We start from the raw sequence: 23,508 nt of genomic DNA, 5'->3' as shown, positions 1-23,508 counted from the left end.
GTATAGTGTATAATACACACGGATCCCAGTACTGAGTGCACAATTCACTCACAATGGTTTGTGCATGCATTCACCAAGCAACTTCACCACATTATTACCACCCCGATCAAGTTTGCTTCCAAAAACCGCCTTCCACCAAAAGCCCTTCCCACCCATCACCTGACAAGGATTGACAGTTACTGCCAGCCCTGCTTTTCGTAAGCAAGAACTATAAGTGCAAGGTGCATGTTTACACACCACTTGCAGGTTATAAAAACAGATAAATAAAAGGCATTGCCATTTGCAATGCCAATAGTTCAAACTCTCGCAAATGCAAGACCTATTGCATTGCAAATGCTTGTTTTGTTAGGCATGGGGAGATTGCGTGATTTGCCCAGAATCACATGATGTTCAGCGTCATTGCCGAGACTTGAACCCAGTTACCCGGATTCAAGGTCGCCCCCCCACCCCCTCTAGCCGTTAGGGCAACTCCACTCCCTCTCACTGATGTGACACTGTGCACTGACAGCACACTTGGAGCTGACATTACTGCAGTAGCATTGGACACAAACCGCACACTGAGAGCTGCCATTAACGTATAAACATTAGACACTGGCAACACACTGAGAGCCCCAGTTAATGTAGTAGCAATAGGCACCGACAGCTGCCATTACTGCAGTAACCTAAGACACTGACAGCACACGGAGAACGGCCATTACTGCAGTAACACAGGGCACTGACAACATACTGAGCTCCTATTAATATAGTACCAATGGCCACTGAGAGCTGCCATTACTGCAGTAGCATTGGCCACTGAGAGCTCCTATGACTCTAGTAACATTGGACACTGAGAGCTATCATTACTGCAGTAACATGGGACACTGACAGCACTCTGAGAGCTGCCATTCATGTATGAACAGTGGACACTAGCAGCACAGCACCGAGATCCCCTGGGAGCTGCATACTCCAGTGACCACACAGAGCTGTGTAGACTGCAGCAGTGGCACACTGGGATCTGCTCTTACTGCATTGACAATGGACATTGACAGCTGCCATTAAACGGTGACCTCACACTAGAGCTGCTTTTACTGCAGTGATGGCACTGGTAGCTGCAGTATGGCTGTGACACTGGACACTGCCAGCACAACACTGACGTTCACTCTGGGCTGTCAATCCTGAAGTGCCAGCACACTGGAGGTGGCCTTTGTGCAGTGACCCTGCATTTGAACTCTAACATGCTGCTATGAAATCAGGCTGGGCGCTGCTTTTACTGCAGTGGCATTGCACTGGGCGCTGCTTTTACTGCAGTGGCATTGCACTGGGCGCTGCTTTTACTGCAGTGGCATTGCACTGGGCGCTGGTTTTACTGCAGTGGCATCGCACTGGGCGCTGCTTTTACTACAGTGGCATCGCACTGAGGCGCTGCCAATGCAGTGGCATCCCACTGGGGCACTGCTACTGCAGTGGCATCGTACTGGGCGCTGTTTACTGCATTGGCATCGCACTGGAAGCTTGCCGTGCTCTGCTACCTGTCCTGGTTTCAGCGGTATCAAAGTGAGAGCTGCCCTGGTTGCAGTGTCCTTGCATTGAGCTCCTTGCACTGAATGACCTTGCAGTGGGCGCTGCCCTCACTGCACGCTGCCCTCACTGCAGTGAGAGTCACCACTTCTCCCCATTCTTATGCTTTCTCTCGTGGTTTTCTCTCACTTTAATCGGCCGGCTCGCTTCATCTTATTGTATTTCTCCTCCTGTCTTTCACCCCTCTTCTCTCCTATTACACATCTGCCCCCAGAGCTCACCCGGAAGCTGCTCTTAGAATGTGTGCCTTACTCTTCCTGGTGCACTCTCGCACTGCACATCTCACTCGGGCAGACTTCTCTCCAGGGCCACCTCCTGCCTCTGCCGAAGACTAGAGGGCACATATCCTGCACCCCAAGCTTTCCCCGTGCCACATCTCTATTGCCTCCTGCACTCCCCTACCCCGGTCTCACCACTGTTCCATTACCCATGATTCCCCTGCGCCCCTTTATAATGATGCACTTGTGTCCACGTGCACCTGGCTGCACTGCCCCCTCCTCCCCCAGCCCTCGGATCTCACCAATGTTTCTTTACCCGTGATTCCCCGGTGCCCCTTTGTCCTGTGTCCCCTTATGCCCACACCCTCCTCCAGCCAGATCTGCACTGCCCCCTTCACCCCAAGCCCCCGGATCTCGCCACTGTTCCTTTACCCGCGATTCCCCTTTGCACGCCTATAATGCCCTCCCTTTTTCACGCCCACCTCTTTCTAGCCAGGGCTGTGCCGCCCACCTTTCTCATGTGTTCACCTCTCTCCCCTCTCACCCTGCCTTCGTGGGTAGTGCACTACCGCACCTTAATCGCCCTCCCTTTGCACCCCTCTCGTCTCCATTTCTTCCGCCTTGTTCTATGTTTCCATGTGTCCGTGTGAGCACGAACTCGTCTTCACTATACAAAATCCACAGCTATTGGCTTTGACCTTGCTCGGCAAACTTTGTATATTTTTTTCTCCTTCTTAAGCAAATGTTACTCCTCAAGGCAGGCCGAGGTCTGAAGAACTGGAAGAAGAACTGTGAGCGGAGAATCAGAGGGAGAGGACGAGCACGCCACCGCCTTTCTCCGAGGTGAAGCAGAAATCCCTCGGAGAAAGGCAGCGGCATTTTCGGATTCGGGGGCGTGTTAAACACGCCCTGAGAACTCGCAAAAAACACGCCCCCGAATCCGAAAAGGACGGGGCCTGTTCGGAGAGACAATCCTCTTCTCCAATGGCTGGCCAGCATTCAAGAGGCCAGCCAATGAAAAAGAGGAGAGAAGAGGGGCGGGTTCAAGCCCCTCTTTTCCAAAACATTAATTCTCCGGACTTCCGGTTCTGCCTTCGGCAGACCGGATGGTCCCGAGACCTAACAATCGAGTGCACTAACTTCCCTAAGGGCATTGGCTTACGGGAGCAATTAAGAGGTAGACCTTATGCGCAGCCAAAACAGAAGAGGGCATAGCTTAGCCTTATCTGTGTTTGGGACTGTACCCAAGTCCAACCTTAATGGGTGGAGAGGCGTGCTTTGGGGTAGTGAGACCACAGGTACCTCAGGAACGTGTGTTGTGATTTAATAGGGTCATCTATCTCTTCATAGCCCCACAGTTCAGCTCCATTGAGAGCTGATCTTACTGCTTTGGAATCATAGATCTGAAGGGGGCTGCTACTGATTTACTGAATGAGGTGCTCTGTTCTTTGATCAGGGCCCCTACTAGTTGCCTATGCTTGAAGGACATCTTGGCCACGTGGGGCTTCCAAGACATATCTTCTGTAAGTGTGATACCTAGAAAGTCAAAGGTGCCAACCCTTTCCAGTGCAACGCCTCCCAATAATAAATTACCTCTATAGGATTTGTGAGGATTGAGCAATGAAAGCTTTGTCTTTGATGTATTGACCCCTAATCCACGGGAGCCGCAGAAGTCTTTAAAACGAATTAAAACCAGCTGGAGCCCTTCTGGTGTTTTGGGAACTAATAACGTGTCATCAGCAAACAATAATGACAGCCCCCATCAGCCCATTTCCCCCCCCCCCCCCCTTCCCCCCCCAGTAGATTGGGGCATCAGCTGGAATTTGAGAAAGAGACTGGGCAACACCATTCATAAAGAGGTAAAACAGTGTGGGTGCCAGTACACAGCCCTGACGTACTCCCCTGCTAACATTGATTGGGTCAGTAAGCTGGCGGATGACAGGAGATAAAATCCTAAGGGGAAGCCCCATGACTTAAAGGACTTGACATAGCTTATTCCTTGACACAAGATCGAAAGCAGTCTTTCAGTTAATAAAAGCTACATAGAGGCTTCCATGGCCAAGAAGCAGAGTCTTCCAAGACAGAAGAAGGAAACAAAACACCTGATCCATGTTGCCCGTTTTTTGTCTGAAGCCAGCTTTGAAGGGGTCAAGATGTTATATTCACTGATCCAGTCCTGTATCTTCGCAAGGAGTGCTCGGGAGAACAGCTTTTAGACACAGTCTAAGACTGATGGGCCTATAATTGCAGAGTGAAGACCTATCCCCTTTCTAATACATAGGTGCCCCCTCTGCTCCCTTCCAGAATTTAGGTATTTGGACCCCCTCCTCTAATTCATTGGCTAAAGATCAAACATAACTTGTCCAGTTCTCTCTATCGTATAGGAATACATTGCCAGGGATGCCAAGGGTACAGGGGCTTTTGCCTTAGCAATTGAATCAATGCAGGTCCTGATCTTGCTGTCAGAGAAAATAAATCCTTAACAGTTACCTAAGGAAAATTGTCGATTGTGTACCCAACACACATGACACTGAATATAAGTGGTTAAAGTTGTCATACCATGCGGAAATAGAAATATTATTGGCCAGTGGTGGTGGCCTATTGCCACTTCCCCTGATATCTGAGAACCTAGTTGGTTTGATCTGTTTTTTTTTTGGATGGGGGGCGCTGAGTGGACTTTAGGCAATCGGTGAGAGTGCCAATCTTGGTCCAATGTGGGAGTATTGAAGGTATGAGCTCCTCCTTAAAGAAGGTGGGAGGTAGAGGTTTATTGAAATGGTTTGAGGGTTTCAGGTGTGCTAGAATCTTGTGAATTGGGCTTTCCTCAAATGAGGTATTATTTTTGGAGATGTACTCAGCGGAACAAGAGGGAACAGTAGTCCAGTGGCTGTGAGGATGGTTTGAGGTGAGAGAGGACGTTTTTCCAAAGTTGTCTGCAAATTGTTTCTCATACTTTCTGTCTTGGGAAGAAATAAGGAGGCAAATTCCTTGCAGTTTGGTAGCAGACTGGATCCAGCAAGGGACGGATTGGGAGCGCAGTTCGATTATATTTTTAGTAGTTAAAATATTTTTTGGGTCGGTTATTGGCTTGATCCAGCTTGTTTCTGTAGAAGTTTCCTTTTGAAATTTAGATGCTGTTGTAGTATCTGTTCCTCAATGATTAGAGGTGCTTGAGGTGTTCAAGGGACGGAGCTGATCTCCACTGACGTTCAGCTAGCCTTAGGTTGTTTCTTTCTGTATTGAGTCTACCGTTGTACCAAGGTTTGGAGACTTTGGAGGACGCTCTTTTTAGTTGTAATGAGGCGATTGAGTCAAGAACAGGCTTCATGGAGTGAGTGAGTGAAGTGATTTGTAAGATCATGGACATCTGACATCTCTCCAGGAGGAGGGAGGATGTTGTGGATGAGAGGTCAATTCCTTACGGGTGATGTTAGGCATTCTCCTTTTCCTGAGTCCGGGTTTCGTTTCTGTGATGAGGAATGCGATGTGGTGGTGGTCTGTCCAGTCACAGGGGCGGATAGATTTAAATTGTATTGAATTGGGCTTCGCAATAAGAAGATTTAAGACCGACCCTTTGTTTGTGGGGCTGTTGCAAAATTGGGTCACGTTTAGGTTAGCAAACAAGGTTTTAAAGCTGGGAAATACAGGATTATTTAGATCATTCCAGTGGAGATTGAAGTCTCCAAGGAAGATTTGAGTGCAATGTTGACCTGTGTCTGTTACAATGGTTTCCACGATTTGCTCTATGAAAGCAAAATTGTTTCCTGGTGGTTGGTAAATCATGTGTAATTTGCTGAGAGGTCTGTTGCATGCAATAAGAAGGCATAGGTTTACGCAGGTGGCTAGAACGGGGAGTTGTGCCAGTTTAACTGACAGGTTGATGCTATGTATGCAAGCGATGCCTCCACCTGGTCTATTCTATCTACCCAATCTAGTAATGCCATAGTTAGGCGGGACTAGTGTGTCAAGGATAGGAGCAGAGAAGTCATTTAATCAGGTTTCTGTCAGTATTAGGCGGTCAAGATTATTTGCGAGGATAAGGTCAGCAATATCTCGTGTGCTTTGAAGCTTATATGTAAATGATTAGCATGCATTTCAATTGGGGCTTGTGTTTTGCTGGAGTAGTCTGCGTGAGGATAACTCTCCTGCGGTTCTGCTTTTTGACCGCTCAATGGATGATCCTAGGGGCTCTCTGAGAGTTTTCTGGGATGGAATTGATTTGGTTCCTGAATATCAATGTTATCAGGGTGTGACGAGTTATATGATAAGAGGAGGGTTTGGATATCATTGTCCTATAGAGGGACTTTCCGTTTAATCGGTCGCGTAGGAGCACAGGGATAGGGTCAAGTTCTCCAACTCCGTTGCATGGGCGATGGGGAAGGAAGGGTCATGTTGGAAGGTAGTTCTTTTGGAGCAGTGGTCGGGTGGGTGGAGGGTTGGTCATGAATGAGAATATTTATCCACTGGTTCCTAGTTCTGGTCATCTCTGTTGTGATGCAAATGAGTCTATGTAAGTGTTCCATGAGATCCTTTGAATTTTTTGTAATCTCCTCTAGTCTGGATTCAAGTAAGGTATGGGGGTGGGTTGTCAAGTCTTGAAACTGGGCAGGCGGCAAGGGAGTGATGTCAGTGGAGTTACGGTGTAGATGGAAAGGGGGAGAAGGCATTGGGATGGGTGGATCATGGGTGGTGGTAGGATCGGCGTTAGGAGGGGTGAGCTCAAGACATAGGTGAGTGGAAGTGCTAAGAGTATGTCATTGGGGGTCATTATTCGGGGGATACAGTGGTTGAGGCAAGTGGAGGGTCAAATGTATAGTCAGGGTGAAGGTGTGGGTAACTTGGCTATGTAACTGTAGTAATTGCTCCGTGTGTGGGAGGAGACTGTAGTCTAGTGTGGTGAATGGAGGGTGCGGGCTCAGGCCCTACAGGTGATGGAGGTGAGTTAGTGATGCCTACAGAGTTAGGAAGGTCTGCAATGGAGGAGGAATTGGATACCGATGCAGTTTTCTTGTTTAGAGGGAAAAATTTCTCAACTCATTTAAGGTAGTGACCATGAGGTGTTTTTCTGGATGTAGAGATCAAGAGCAGTGAGAGCAGGCCTTTAATCCATTGTGCTTGTCTATTTGTATTAAATATGTGGTCACTTATTGAAGCTCCTTTATTCGTACACAAAAGTAGGGTTCGGAAACCAGGGTTTCTGTATGAGATTTGAGGAGTCTGTGTTTTAAGGACTAGGATGCATTTTTTGAAAGATTCAGAGGTTGCTTAATTTTAAAAGCATAGAGTCCCGATGATTTCAGGTTGGTGGTGGTAGCTCTTTGTGGGTCCATCCAGAAGCAGGCTGTAAATAGGGTGGGGTGGTCTCCATCTTCCCAGACAGGCTTTTGTTCTGGGTCTCCTGAGTGAGAGGTGCAAACGCTAGCAGGTCAGAACAGTGTCTCAAGTGGCAGGCTGGCAGAAAACAGTCGGCAAGTTCACCAGAGGCTGGTAGGTTTTCAGTGGGCACCTCTAAGGTGCCCTCTGGGTGCATGCATTGATAAATCAAACACTGGCATCAGTGTAGGTTTACCAATGTGAGATGTTTGATACCAAACATCCCTATTTACAGTGAAGACCTCATGTAGCTGGGGAACTCTTTTTCACCAGTGTCCAGCACGTTTTAAAATGGCTCCCTGGTCACTTGTACTGGCAGTAATAGGACTGACCAGCGCAGGGGCATATCTGCTCATGCAGGTCTGCCCTCACATGTAATATTCTGCACCCTGCTTTAGGGCTGTCAGGCCTGCTGTAGTGGTGACTTACAAATATTACATGCAGTGTTAGGGCCATGGCACACATTGGTGTGTGACATGTTGTGCTGTCACTTTTTTTTGCATCAAGACACCCAGCCTGCAATGACAGTAGTTCATGTGCTTGGTGAGTGGACCCTTAGGGTGTCACAATCTGGGCTGCATTCCTTAGGGACCATCCTAAGTACCTCAGGCCCTACAAACCAGGGTGCCATTTACTAGGGACTTACAGAGGGTGCTAAAGGTTTTGCTAATTGGGGGAACAGTAGTGCAGTTTTGATAGAGCCCCCTGGCACTGGGGACCTGGTTAGCAGAAACTCAGTGCACTTTTATTCGCAGTCACATAATTTGCCAGGAAAAAAGTGTGGGTGACCATGTCATAAAGGGGCACTTTCCAACACAAACGTGTTGTTTTTTACAATTCTCTTTCGATCCTTTTTATTTACCCTTGCAGCTCCTAGATAACCTTTTTTTAACACCTCATGTTATAAAGTTCCACCCTAACCCAGACAAGGAGGTAGGATTGCAGTAATGATGCAGCATTGGCACATTTACTTTAAAACAGAGTACATACAGACCACTTAATGAGACTGGCACAGCCCCTCTCACCTCCCTCCTTACCTCCCCTCCACGAGCCCCTATATGATCCCAGGAGTCTCTGCAATCACCACTTTGAGGACTAGAGTCCAAAGCCTCCTACTACAGGGTTCGAGGAAAACATCTCTGAATAGACACCAGTCTTTTTTAATCTTAGTGTTTATGTGGGTACCCCTACACTGCATACACAGCCCCTTCCAGGTTCATACAGCGGTCTATCTCCTTCTCATACATCTCCACTTGAAAGAGAGATACCTTTTTAGGTATTAATGAAAACTGAAGACAGTAATGGGACTGGCTCTATATACACCTTTACCTAATAGGTAGTGGTAAAATATAGACTTGTTTGTGCAGTCATGTGTGCCTGGGAAGTGACTGAGAATCTGTACTTGCTGCGAACTGATACTTTTTACAAAATCTGTGCTCCATTTTTTGTTTATGTAAGCCTCACTTTGAAAGGTGGGTTCCATTCATAGTAGGTTACATGCGCCCCAGTTTGTGGGGTTGAGAGGAATGTTTGGAAGGCCAGCCCGTGTTTAAAAGGCATACAGTATTTTTTCCTATGTTTCAGTATGCAAAGTCTGGTCCAACTAGACTGTTAAGTCATGATTACTTATGCATTTATTTTGTAGGAAAATGAACTATTCATGTTCTCTTCAAACGCTGCATCTTAAGTTGGTTTAATTTTTGTGCTCTATTTGATTTCACATGTACGTTGCAAGCACTTTCTGGAGTAAAAAGACAGTTGGTTTTGAAGGTGCAATGTTAAATAACATTTCTTGAGTATTTAATTAAGTCTGTTTTCACAGCCGTAGTTTGGCAGAAGCCTGTTCAGAAGGGGATGTAAATGCTGTGCGAAAGTTGCTCATTGAAGGCCGAAGCGTGAATGAGCACACAGAAGAAGGGGAGAGTCTCCTCTGCCTAGCCTGTTCAGCTGGATACTATGAGCTTGCCCAGGTTAGTTTTATCTTCTGTGACTGAAATATTTATTTACTCTGTCCAATTTCACCATTTAGTGCTTGTGATGTAAATTATGGATCAATCAAAATTGTTATATAAAACAAAAACTTGTGTTTATCACTCTGTCACAGACTTCTCTGAGAAACCGTTGTTGCTCATCAGTGTTAACATTGTTTTTGTCCCCCCCTCCTCCACACCCCCTCTCACACAGGTTCTCCTCGCTATGCATGCCAACGTAGAAGACCGGGGTATTAAGGGGGACATTACGCCTTTAATGGCTGCTGCTAATGGAGGGCATGTGGAAATTGTAAAGCTGCTGCTAGCTCATGGTGCAGATGTCAATGCACAGTCTTCCACAGGTAATTGTTGTTGTTTTTAGTATACAGATGTTGCAATATTTGTGTTTTTAAACTGTGAAAAAGCTTTGCATTGCTGAGAGTAGAAGAAGAAAACATTTGACCTTCAGTTTTATTGAACTGGTGCCCCACTTTAAGAAAAATAAAACACCCTAATTTTAAAATTTTCCTCACTAGATTGCTTTTTCCATACTTAGTTTTGGCTAAGGCTGCAGAGTGTAATCATTGTCACAGGGGTGTTTTCTTAAAAACTTGAATGCGTTGTGCCGTTGTTGACCAGAGGTAATTGTGATGATAATCTTCAGTCAAATGCAAATGGTCCTTGGTATCTTTATGATGTGGGTTACATATTTCTACTTGAGCTGAAGTTGTGTTAAAGCTTAATTTTACCTCATCAACTATGCATTTAAAAGATGTTTGATAATGACCTTTTTGTAGGTATTTTGTAATGGCACAGGATTTTATTAAATCGTCTGAATTAAATCTCGTTCTTTTTGATAAAACCGCTGCTCTTTACTGTTTAGTAGTTCTTTATTTTTTTTTATTTTGCATTGCAGGAAGGTGACATTAATTTTCCATAGTGAACTCTCTTCCCCAAAATTTGTATCCTCAGACCTAATTGTAGGCATATATGCCTTTGCCCACTACACCATCCTCTGCTTTACTAGCTTTATTAATTAGTAATCTATTGTGCCCTCAATCATTATTTTCCTCCATTTAAACTAAACTGAGAGATATTTGATTTGGAGACGAGTGACTGCAAAAGCTAGGTTTCGAACAGGCAAGTAGTTTGAGTGTGGACATTAGGTCATTAAAGTAATGCAAATCCTGTGCTTTATTTGTATAAAGGTATATATTGGTACGTTAGTTGATATAATGTGAAAATCTTTAGCCTGTCAGGATAATGTTATTGATTCATTGAACATAAGCACTTCTTTAGGTAATTTTTTATTTTATTTTCGTTGCACAATCGATTTGTGCGCATGTTAAGATTTCAGGATTTAAGTAAACCTTAATTTTAGGAGCGTGGCTTCAACCGGAGTACAATTCTGTTGGTAAATAGAAGGCTGCTAATTTTACCTTTTAAGTACTATCAAAAATGTGGATTTTATTTTCAGTAGTTTATACATTTTAATTAAATGCGTCTCAGCTGCAGTGTTTGTTGAGCCCACTCCATACCGCTTCAAACGTAATTAGTCACTTCTCTATCATCTAGGATTGTGCATGTGTGTTTCTGCTATTTATCACCCGAGACACTCAAGGAAATTCTTTATGCACGCCAAAATAAATATTACTTTCTTTACCATTATAGTATTCTCAGGTAATCTGTTTTTATGCATTCTGGCCCCATTTTAGGATGACTGCTAAATAGTGCGTTGAACCTCAGTATCTTCATGGGATATGGAATCTCTGCTTCTTTCTAAATGTAGCACACCTTTGACAGGAATCAGTCATGTTAAGTTGCAGAGCGAATATTGTCTCCACATAACTTTTGGTTTGGCATGTTGCAACTGTCCTGAAGTCTTTCAGCCCAGTCAGTCAGGCAATTTCTGTCTTGGCATAAAGATAGCTGGCGGGGCCAGCCTTCCACAGGATGTCTAAAATGACTTGCAAGACGAGAATCCGGTTTCTTTCAAACAAAAAAATTGTTCAAGAACTCATAGATGTAGGCTTCATTTAAGCTAATACTATATTTAATGAAAAGATGTACATGGAAAGATTACCTGTGACTTTGTTTCTGCTTTAATGTTTGCTTGGGCTTAAATTAGCCATCATTTCTCAGGTGAATACTTGCACCTTCCATGCCTCTTACTGGAAAGCTAACAAGCAGCTAGCCAGCCAGTAGTTTAACTTTCAGATTAGCTTCTAATGTGTCGGGATTTGTCATGCATTGGTCTGATCAATTTATAGTTCTGCCCCTTTAGTAGGGGTACACAATGAATGCATTTAATGAGTCTTATGCTCATGCTCTTCCATCTTTGAATCTTTCATAGATTCACATGCTTGAATATTCCCTTTTGTGCTGAGATTCCTCAGTAGTCTGTTTAAATACTGTAGTGTCCTCATACACTTAATCTTTAAAAACATCCATAGACACTCTGCCATCTCATTATGTGACTTGATCTCTGGCCAGTCAGGTAGAGAGACATTTAACTCCAACTCCCCACAGAGTCTTAGCTGCTCATATTTCTTACTGCAAGTAAAGCTCACAACACAGGAGTTATGAGAACGCTGCTGTTGATTCTTGAACTACACGTTCCTCTCGCCATCGTTTACATAAGTTAGAAAGTTTCCTCTGCCCCTGTTGTACTGATTGCTGACCCCTTTGAACCTTCTAAATCCCAGACACCCTATCACAAACTAGGCAATTTTAAAACATTGCAAATCATGTGGTGCCAGTGGGATGTTACAATGACCCACACAATAAATGCCTTCATTAATTAGGACATCTGGCGAAGAAATTAGAAATTCACCCACATTTTGTCAATAAAAACCTTAATGATAAGGACACTGAGAACCTATTTATTTTTTAAATAGTCACCTTAGATGGATTAATCTAAAAGCTATTTTCCCCGCTAGCCGAAGAGGCCCAGATTAGATTTTGTTAGAGTCCCCTCATGGGAGACTCTTGTGATCCTCTTCCCTAACAACCTCTGTGTCTGCCCCTTAGGTGCAGTCAGCATTCACAAAATAACAGATCGAAGACCTCTGGTGCTTTGGCAGCATCTCCTCAGCCTTCAACTGGCAACAACTTCAACTTGACGAAACCTTTGTCATCAATGTCTGAGAAGTTCTCTTCGACTAAGGAAACCTTTAAGTCTGTTGATGTTTCCTTGATAGCTAAGCAATCTGCACCGGCCACCAAGCATACCTCATTGAGACGAAGGTACCTTTATCTTCGGGACTATCATAGACAGTATTAACTAACTTTGTTGACTGTCATACCCATAACTACTTCATTGTCCATAGAGTCAACTGTGATATCTATTACGTTTTGACAACCATGTTTGCAGTAGCACCCCTATCATCAACTGTTTGCAGCGTCCTTTGGCTCTCACCATGTCTTATGCACACCATTCTCCGATATGGATCACACCAGTATTGCTTCTGTAGGTCCTCTGATCCTCTCCCGCAGGCACAGACATCAGTGAGATGGATAGTTATCATCAGGCATTTATCCAAGAATGAGGTCACTGGTTGAAGAGGAGCAGGACAGTCTGGGGGTTAATCCTTGTTACTTGCACATACATTCAATACTTACTGCATCAATGGGTTTTAAAGCCTGTTTTATCTCTGCCAAACAATTGAAGACCATTATTGGCCTTGTGGCCGGCACCACCTTTGCATCTCCAGACAGTAGACTGCAAGTATGTACCTGTCGAATTGCCATTAGGTGAGCCAGCTCTAGAAAAAATAGTGTGCAGCCAGCACATGATACTGACTCAGATGAGTCAGTTTTGGGGCATGGGGATGACCACAATAGTAAATATGATCAGAACTGTGTCCATAATACTATGCATCCCCGTGTACAGTGACAGACGTAAATACAAGCCCAGAGCCACAGCCAAAAGACACTATTCAAAGTTTTCGTTGCCTCATCGTTAGGGTCTTCTCAGAAATTCAACCTGCAGATCCCCACTGCTGTAACAAACCTCCAGAATTGTTGTTTGTATTTTTTGGTTTTCTTTAAACATGGTCTTTGACCATTTAGCAGTATGTCGATCCCTTCTGTGACATCAGACGTGCAAACCAGAAGTTCCTGCGCATGGTCACCATTGTTATATATTTTTTACTTCCATTGGGTCCGGAAGCAAGACTGAAGAACTCTGAGAGAACGAAGAAAAAGTAGCGAAATCGGTTTTAAATCAAACAAAAACCTCCAAAAGAAAGCCAGAAATATGGCCTTTTTTTGCACCCCTGACGAGGAGCATGTGCCGGAGAATGCAGGGAGGTGAGTAAGTAAGGAGGAGATTGATACTATACCCTTTAACTTCTGCCCTGTCATCCAACTTAATTCGTGCAGGATGATCTGCACAATACTTGTAATTTTTGCCTCATAAAAAACCATAATGCAGAGGTTTGTTTGAGGTTTGAACCCTGGACACTGAAGGTGAGGTAAAGACAACGCTAGGTACACTACGCTGTGGGTGACACTCATAAGAAGCAGTGCTCCCTGAAAGAGTTGAGCCTGTCCAGTGACCAGGAAAATTAAAGCATCAATGACCCTGAACCGGCACATAGTGCGGAGTCGGAAGGTGTGATAGACATCAAGAAACTAGAGGCCCGGCCTTTAGAGCAGCGAAGCAAGCTGACCTCAAGAAATGGTGAAAGGTAACAAAACAGCCATAAAACTCTGACTCTAAGCCCTCAAACTGCCTTAGCAAAACACTTGACAGCTGAAGGATGGCAAAAACATAAGGAACCGAATGGACCCAAAAACATGGACACCCATGGGGGCAGACCTTCCGAACAAAAGCTCACCAACCGTGCCAGGTAAAAGTTTCAACCCAAAAGAATGCTCTCCGTTCCAACAGGAAGTGCGCAAGCTATTGCAAAAACTAGCCCAAGATCGGATGAACAAGGGCATATATTCTGTATACTTCCTGGTGCCTTAACTGATTAGTCACAAAGACCAATAATGGACGTACGGCTACTAAACCGGTATGTAAAGACACAACACTTCAAAATCACCACACTTCAGGATGTCCTACCAAAAAGGGAAACTACATGGCCATGGAGGATCTTAAGGACGCCTACCTGCACATACAGATGAATCAGCAATACAAGCAGGTCCTCTGGTTTCGTAGCGGACAAGGTACATTACCAATTCAAACTCTTACCTTTTAAGCTAAAACCAGCACTTAGACGACTGACTAGTGAAGGTGGATTTGTAAAAGCAAGACCAGAGGTACGTATAAACAGTCATGCTTACTCTTCACAGGTTGGGTTTCTCCATAAGTATGTAAAAATCATGTGACACTGGAGCAAGAGTAGGTTTCCCTGGGGGCACTATTGAGCTAAAGAAAGGTAAAAGCAACCCCTTTTTACAAATGAGAAGTGTCATTGGAAGACCAGACTCGCCTGTACCAGAGTCAATCTCTGACAGTGAGGGCTGTGATGAAACTCATGATGGCATCCTGCAGGCTACACATGCGACTCATACAGTAGTGACTCTCAAACAAATGCTAACAGGTCACAGCGTGTTGGGAAGATTTTGTGATTTTCACACATGCAGCGCTGAAAAAGATAAATTGGTGGCACATAAAGCACATAAGAGTAGGGAGACCATCCAGGACACAAACTCAATCAGTAAGCATCACAACAGATGCATCCCAATCTGGGTGCGGCAGACGACACCTGAACGTCGGGGAGGGTGGGGGGGGGGCGTGGAACACAGCAGAAGCAGTGTTGGAGCTAAAGGCCATGTACTTGGCTCAAAAAGCCTTCCATGTGCACACGGAGGGGAGAACTGTGCTAGTGCAGACAGACGACACAACAACTATGTTTAACTTCAAGCATAGGGGGGTGGAGTGGGGGGACTATGCCACATATACTCTAAAAACCAGCACAGGAAATCTGGAGATGGCCATTCAGAGACGGAGCTAAAACTCCTGAGGCACAGCCGGGAGTAGGGAACAGATAGCATTTTAACTTGTATTGCCCCCATTGTTGTCCTGTTGTTTTATTCGGCGGTTCTGTCCCTTCTCCCTCGCTCAGCAGACCAAAGCAGCTGACGTGGTAGCGTGATTGGCCGGTTCGCCAGAGGCACGCCCACGACTACAGCCACGCCCTCTTTTACTCACCCCGTCACTACCATAAAGCATGTGTCTCCACCGGAAGCGCAGCGGGCGCGACGATTGCGCGCCGAAGGCGCGCATAAGGCAAGCTCGTCTGCGCTCGTCCGCGCCGAGTCAGGGCCTTGGGCCACCCCCCCTGCCCCCCAGCCGTCGGCACAAAGATGCTATACGCTAGCAACCCTCTACAAGTTAAGGCCTCCCGTCAACACATGCCCTCGGCACTCCCTCCAAGCCATGGACCTTCCTTCAACCTGTCCTACCTGTTCTGCGCCTCTCAAACCTAACTTGCGCACAACAGCCACACAGGAATTCAAAATGCTCCTACTAAACTGCCGCTCGCTGCCTAAGCATAGCGCCGAAATGGCCTTATTGATAGAAGAGCATACCCCGGATATATTGTTCCTTACGGAAACCTGGCTTACCAGTGAGTCCAACCCGGCGATAGTAGAGGCCCTCCCCACCGGCTATCAAATAACACGGCAAGACCGGCCAAAAGGGAGAGGAGGAGGCCTTGCTATCATCCATAAGGAGTAATATCATTGTCGACTCTCTCCTGAGACCATCTCGGACTGCGAGAGCACAGGTTTTAACATCAACCTCTCTCCTAACATCTGCTTCTCAGGCACTTTAATTTATCGCCCGCCCGGCCCCCCTAAGCAGTTCCTTCTAACTCTGCCATCGAATGTGGCCAGCAGAGTCAGCACCTCCTCTAGCTTTACCGTGTTGGGCGACTTGAATCTACACTTTGACTCCCCCTCGGACCTTTCAGCTGCTAGCCTATCAGATGATCTAGCGGCTCTACAACTTACTCAACGTGTCTCCTCCCCCACCCACGAAAAAGGCCATCTACTGGATCCTATTTTTTCAAATTGTTCTGAGATCACAGTGGACCCAGGTATTATCCTACCCTGGACTGACCACTTTTTAATCCCCTTCAAATGGACCATACCCCAATTCTCTCCTCCGGCTCCCACCACCAAACTCAGACGAGCCTGGACGCGCCTTGAGGTTGATAAGTGGTGCACTAAACTGGCTAGCTCACAACCAGAAATTCAGGATGATCCCGCCCTAGCAAACCAGGCATATACCAACTGGATCTCCTACACTCTTGACTCTACTCTCCCAATGAGCAAGACTGTACTGAAGCGGCCTCAAAAAACCGCCCCTTGGTACACCCAATCTCTCAGAGAAAAAAAGCGTATCTGTAGAAGGGCGGAGAGACGCTGGCGCTTAGACAAATCGGCTGATAACAAAACCCGGTACCGTGAAACCATCAACGAGTACAAAATTCAAATAAAGCAGCTCAGTCGTCGTATTTCGCCGAAAAAATCCTGAATGCTAGATCCAAACCCAAAGATCTTCCAGATCATTAAAAAGCTTACGAACCCATCCCCTGTGGTGCATGTCGAGAAATCGGTCACTCAATGTAATGACATTGACGAATTTTTCTATCAGAAAATTAATAAAATTTATTCAACTTTCTCTTCCCCAAACACCGACCGGTCTACTCAAACCTAATAACCTCCCTAGCCTGTCACATTCCTCCACCCCTTACAGCTTAACTCACTTTCCCCCACTAGACCTCCCCACTTTAGAATCACTAGCCCTCAGTGTCAAATCAGGTTCTCCGGCCGACCCTGCCCCTCCTGACATCCTAATGGCAGCATCCCATACCATCCTGCCCGTCATCAGAGAGGTATTAAACTCTTCCATCTCCTCTGGCACCGTTCCACCCGTATGGAAGCAGGCCATGGTTAGGTCACTGATCAAGAAACCCAATCTAGACCCGTCTGAGCTGGCTAACTACCGCCCTATTTCTCTGCTCCCTTGGTTGAGCAAGGTTTTGGAGAAATATGTGAACCAACAGTTAGTGAACTATCTAGAGGACCACCACATACTGGATCCCACTCAGACGGGTTTCAGACCTAAGCACGGGACAGAGACCGCTCTCCTCATGGTCGTAGAGGAAGCGAGAAAAATCCTGGATCAGGGAGGATCAGTGGCAGTGATCCTCCTTGATCTAAGCACGGCCTTCAACACAGTGTGTCATGACACCCTACTAAGCCGCCTGTCCTGTGTGGGGATCAAGGATAAAGCTTGGGCATGGTTTGAATCCTTTCTGGGGAACAGATCCTTCAGGGTTTTTGATGGCGATTCAGCTTCCTTCAGTAGACCTCTAAATTGTGGAGTTCCTCAGGGCTCCTCTCTGAGCCCTGCGCTATTCAATCTTTATATGAGACCACTGGCCAGTGTCGTCCGCCCATTTGGAATTAAAATCATCTCATATGCGGACGACACGCAGCTGGTGGTCTCACTGGCGCAGGAGGCATCTCGAACTGCGCCAGGCGGGCTCAGAGAATGCCTGGAGGAAGTGAGGAGCTGGATGTCGTCATCATCCCTGAAACTGAACGGAGAAAAAACTGAGCTGATGCTCCTAGGACCCTCAGAGCCGGCACTTCCCCCTCCCCTATGGCCCCCATGCCTAGGACCGCCCCAAACCCCAAAAAGCACCATCAAAAGTCTTGGGGTATGGCTGGACAGCTCACTGTCTTTCAATGTCCAAGCCACAAAACTGTCAGCCACATGTTTTGGCATTCTGAGAGTGCTAAATAAAATCTTCCCCCTCCTCCCCCTGGAAGCCAAACAGGCTGCCATTCAAGGGCTCATTCACTCCCGTCTTGATTTTAACAACGCACTTTATTTGGGTGCACCAGAATACACTCTTCGGAGGCTGCAAACTGTACAGAACAGCGCAGCTCGCCTTCTACTTAAAATCCCGCACAGACACTCAGTAAGGACCGGACTGACTAGCCTCCATTGGCTACCGGTCCGGCAGAGAGTTCTGTTCAAGGCGCTATGTATAGCCCATCAAGCCTTCTGGGATATGGGACCCATCATTACCCGTGATCTGATCACTCATTACATCCCAAATCGCAGTCTTCGCTCCAGCCAGACTCTCTTAGCAGCAGTTCCAAGAATAAAAAGATCTAGAACCGGCGGAAGGACGTTCATGTACAATGCAGCTAAGGCCTGGAATGCTCTACCGTTTCATCTTAGAGCCACCCAGAACCTTACTATGTTTCGCAAGCAACTGAAGACCCACCTTTTCATATCTGCCTGCTAAACCACTGTCCCTTCTTTTTTTTCTTCCCTTCCCTGCTCTCTGTAGGTCTCGGTTATCCTAGCGCTTGGACACCTTCGGGCAACAACTGCGCTCTATAAATCCCCAAGTTTACAAGTTTACAAGTTTACACATAGATCTGGTGGCGATACACTTACCAGGATTACTAAACATAGAGGCGGACGCGCTAAGCAAGCAAAGAAACAGCTCACACAAATGGGAGCTAAAAGACCAGGTTCTATACGGAGTGTCTCAAAGGTGGGGTGCACCTTCAATAAATATATTTCTGGTACTCAAACACAAAAGACTACGATTTCTGGTATATGCACCATCTATAAATGGGTGAAAGCCCTGCTCCTAGACTGATCATGGATATTTGCATTTGGTTCAACCCATAATCTCTTATCCCACTGGTGATAAACAAGTGTAAGCAGTCCTCATTGCTCCATAATGGGCAAGGCAAATATGGTTTTCTGACCAAGTTAATAAAGTTTCTGTTCTTCCTCACAGTGCAGAAAGGACAAATATGCCACCTGGAACAGGCAAGAGTCAGGCTGGCATTGTGGCCTCTGAGGGCCTATAATTTGGACACTTGAGACGCCCTAATAGAAGCAAGGAGATTTTAAGGGCAGCCGGGAGACCTGCAATGAGGAAATGCTACACATTTAAGTGGAAAAGATATGCTCACTTGTGCAACAGTGAAGGGCTGCTTAACTCTAGACATCAAAAAATGAGTAATTCGGTTCCTAACGTAACTCTTACAGAACAAATTGACCTATCTATCCATTAAGGTATACTTGACAGCCATTGTCTCATACAGTAGGGGACAAATGGGTAGAAGGCTCCAAACTGCACCCATAATCAAGTGATTTCCTAGAGGGAGTTAAGTAAATAGCTCCACTGCGGGCAGTGCCTGCACCGATGTAGAACCTAAACTTGGGTTCCTTTGTCATCTAGCTGAGCACTATCGAACCCGTTCATAGTGCAGTTTAACTATTTGATGCTAAAGACCATATTTTTACTGCGGTTCACCTCACTGGGGCAATGGGCTACAGGCCCTGAGTACAGAGTAACTTTACCTACAGATTCTCAAGGATTGTTGGCCATGAGAACTGTGAGAAAGTGCCTCTTTTGACATGGTTAGCCCCACTTTTTACCTGGTATTTGTGTTTGTAGTGCACCTGGTCCCTGCCAACCAGGTCCCCTGTGCCAATGCTTCTTCCCTAAAACATATCCACAATTGGTACTTCTGCCCCCTGTAAATCCCTAGTAAGTGCTAACCTGGGTACCTAGGGCCTGGAGGCTGAAGACGGTCCCCTGGGACCCTCTCACTAGGATCATGCCACTTCCCTTGCAGTTTGCATTAGGTGAAAAACCACACAGTCGACATGGCACCCTGGGTGCCATACCAGCCAGCACTGCCTGTAGGTATAGGTAAAACACACCCTCTAGCAAGTCTCAAAGGCCAAAGACAGGGTGCACTATACCACAGGTGAGGGCATATCCGCACAAATAGGTATGCCCCTACAATTCTCAAGTCAATTCTTATATATTGTAAGTGCCAGGGAAGCCATAAGGAGTACATGGGCTGGAAATTCGAAAGCTAGAGTTCCCTAGACACTTCAAGCCGAACTACAGGGGCTTAGGCGCATTACAACAAAGAACACAAGACACATCCATTGTTTCACGCAGACCATGTGATGGGTTCTGGTCAGCACCTTATCACATGGTTCACACGCGCGATGACATCTAACTCATGGGACTTGATGCGGCCTACGAACCTGCATTGGGAGCGGGATTTTGGCAGCGAGATTAATCCTAAACAATGGTATAGGGCGCTCCTTTACCCCCGTAAACATTCCCGTAATGCAAAGTTACAGTACATCCAACACATTCTACACAGGGCCTATCTCACCCCCTAGTGACTGCACCGAATGTATAGAAGCGAGTCTATGTGCCTTAGACGTGGTTTCCGGCAATGCGGATATGACTTTGGAATAGTCCAGAGGCACAGTTACTAAGGGGAGCGGTCTTGGTGGCGGTCACAGGTAGAGCAGATCTCGGCACCATGGATGTGGGAGTATACACACACCCATTTTTTGATGCAATACTAAAAAGCTGCAGTGTTCTATGTGACAAGGTCATTTGTGTATGGACTTTGTGAGTGGAGGGTGACCTGGCTATATTTCCTGTTTCTCCAATTTTTTTTTATGACTTTGCAGAATGAACCAATGCCCCGTCCAGATGTTTCTGCAACTGTATGTGGTGCAATGACCTATTGGGACATTGTACATTGATTATTTGAATCTGCATACGGTACTGTATTTGCAGTGTGTCTTTGTTCCCCCTTTTTTAACATGCAAAAACTCAAAAATGTTTTTAAAAAAAACTATAGGTCCCTAGCACCACAAGGCTCCTTGTAATAAATCCACACTGATGCTGGTGTGATATGTATTAAAGCATGCACTCAGGACTCCTCAGAGGTGCCCCCTGAAATCCTACTGACCCTGGTATGCACACTGACAGGCTTCAGGCAGCCAGCCACACACACAGACATGTTTCTGGACCCCTAAATGGAGAGGCTCTGCTCTCTGGAAAAAGAAACAATGCACATACTCTGCAGAGGTGTCGCACCTCCTCCCCCAGGATGGGCCAGTGCTCGAAGGGGGAGCTTCAAAGACCTGCCGCTTTTGTAATGCAACCCCAGCCTCTGCTGCTTGCTGCAGATGGCAAGCCCCGGTTTACACCCCCACTTTGTGCAGTAAAACCGTCAGGAAAACTCAGAACGACCCCCTCCATCTTGAAGATGAAGGGACCCTCCAATCAGGTCTAAGTCTGTGCCTCCTCCCACAGGAGAGTGGCATAATAATGGGTGTAGCCACCCCAGGTAAGGTGCCCATTGGCCTAGCTGCTACTCCCCTAAAATGCCTCCTAAATGTAGTCTTTCAGTGGCTCCTTTAGACCTAGGAATCAGATTCCTGCAACATATATAAAAGAAAAATGAAGACGCTGCAGCAAAGCCTGAAGAAGACTACTGACTTGGCCCCAGCCCTAATGGCCTGTCTCCAGCTTTAAAGATCCTGCAAAGAAGACAACGCATGTCCCGTGGTCAGCGACTTCCAGAATCCTGAGGAAGACTGCCTACTCTTCAGCAAAGACCAGATCTCCTGAGGACAGCAGACCTGTCCAGAAGAATCCAACTACAAGGACTCAAGATCCAGCTGGAACTGTGACTCCAGCCACTCAGCACCAAACGCCCACATCCTCAGTCTGAGGGACTCCCCTGTCCAGAGAAGTCTCCCCACGCTCTTGATATCTAATCCAGCCTTGGCTGACCTTTCCTGAACTCCACGACGACGCCTGCAACCTAAAGAGACTACCCCTTACTGTGACCGGCTCCGGTAAGAAGACTCTGACATCGAAAGGCACCTCTGCACCCGACGCCACTGGGCCTTGGTGGACCTTGGTGAGCAGAACCGACATCCCTGCTTACCTCTGCTGTCGTTGGTCTTTATCCTGCAACCTCCGGTGCGACATCTGCAGCATCTTTGTCGAAAACCGAATCCTCATTGAAAAGCTTTGGGCCCTGGTGCTGAAATTGCACCCTGCCACCCCTGTGCCGCGAGTGGTGTTTGGTGCTGCATTGTGGACCCCCTCCCTTCCATGCTGGTCCTAACCCCCAAAGCTTGGCCCCTGCAACCGATCTGCTTAACTGCAAGCAGTGTGGCTTCGAGCACCCCCAGTCTCCTTTAAAACGCATTGGGCCGAATTTCGACTTTGACCTCTGCACCCAGCCACCCCTGTGCCGCTGGTGGTGTTTTGGTATTTGCTTGCCCCTTTGCTGACCTTTGATCCAGAAGACTGGAACTGTAAGTTGCGTCCTTACCTGTTTAACCGCATTATTGTTTTCCTCCATAGGATAACATTGAACTGTTGAGAAATTGCACTAAGTGTCGACTTAAGAAAGTGAAAAGTATGTTTAATTAAAAACTTAATAACCTTATTGCGAAGATCTTGGTCTTAAAATAAAATTCTAGCAAAGCTAATTCTTTTATTAAATTGGTGTGGTTCTTTTTTTTTTAGTTGTATCCATTATTGGACCATGTTGTGCAATTAATGTCTTACACTCCTCTGTGTTAGGCCTAAGGCTGCACGCCCACACTACCACTAATAGAGCACTTTGGATTTTATATTGAGCCCTGTACACTTTTGGGAAACTCCCTGGGCTCTGTGCACTACCTAGTGGCATACTATATACAGAGCCAGTTTCCTACAAGAACCAACCCACATTTCCTTCTGAAGGTCACCACGCATTCATTTACGGTGTGTTTTTCAGCAACCAAAGACACAAGCTGAGAGGACCTTACACCCTCGGACTGTAAGGAGGGCAGTTATGTACAACGTACTAGAAACAAAACCAATTGAAAAAGGTACGCAGTTCTTTTTGCCCCTAGCACCAGCTACCAGGGGTCACCCGTGTTCAAGGGCACCATAGTAAGATGGATAGCCCTAACAATACAGATAGGTTGCATACTAGCATGAGTAGCTTTGGAGGAGAGGCCCTAGTCCCATTCCACAAGGAAAAAGGGGACAACACTTGCTTTCATGGCAAACTTCTCCATAAAGGACATACGCAAGGAAGCAACATGGTCCTCCATACATACATTCACAAAACACTATTCAAGCCAGGGAAGAGGCACAGGTGGGACAGCCAAGGTTCTAAAACACATGTACGCAAACACTCATTTCCCCACATCCCCAAGGAGAGAAGAATGCTACTATAAAATCAATTCACAGTATGTTAAACCAGAAAAGATTTGCGTTGCAAAATGAAATGTTTACTTGCCTGTAGGAGTATTTTTGCAGCTTGAAGAGCTCTTCGGATTCACATGCGTCCTGCCCGCCTCTCCGAAAATGAGGGGTCAGACCGGCAAGAGCAACTATATAGCAGAAGGAAAGGGAAGTTCAAACATCTAGAAGGCCGTAAGGGGGAAAAATAATTTGAAGATTGCGACCATGCACAGGAACTTCCCAGGCGCACATCTAATATCAACATGGGGGCAGGCACAGCATCAAATGGTGGTCCATGACTCCCACGACAAGACACAATTC

The 23,508-nt window shown here is 46.2% G+C and overlaps 1 protein-coding gene across 12 annotated transcripts in view; it reads left to right on the top strand.

The window, feature by feature from the left end:
* ANKRD17 (ankyrin repeat domain 17) overlaps positions 1 to 23,508 on the top strand; it is a 1,008,651-nt gene that overhangs the window by 201,202 nt on the left and 783,941 nt on the right. For all 12 annotated transcript variants that reach the window (XM_085636371.1, XM_085636340.1, XM_085636333.1 and 9 more), the window contains exons 4-5: positions 8,971 to 9,118; positions 9,333 to 9,480. In XM_085636371.1, coding sequence (XP_085492497.1) covers positions 8,971 to 9,118; positions 9,333 to 9,480 — 296 coding nt within the window. The remainder of the gene's footprint in view (positions 1 to 8,970; positions 9,119 to 9,332; positions 9,481 to 23,508) is intronic.

The sequence above is a fragment of the Triturus cristatus genome, chromosome 2_1 (assembly GCF_964204655.1).
Source record: "Triturus cristatus chromosome 2_1, aTriCri1.1, whole genome shotgun sequence".
NCBI lineage: Eukaryota > Metazoa > Chordata > Amphibia > Caudata > Salamandridae > Triturus > Triturus cristatus.
This window is presented reverse-complemented; position numbering and strand designations above follow the sequence as displayed.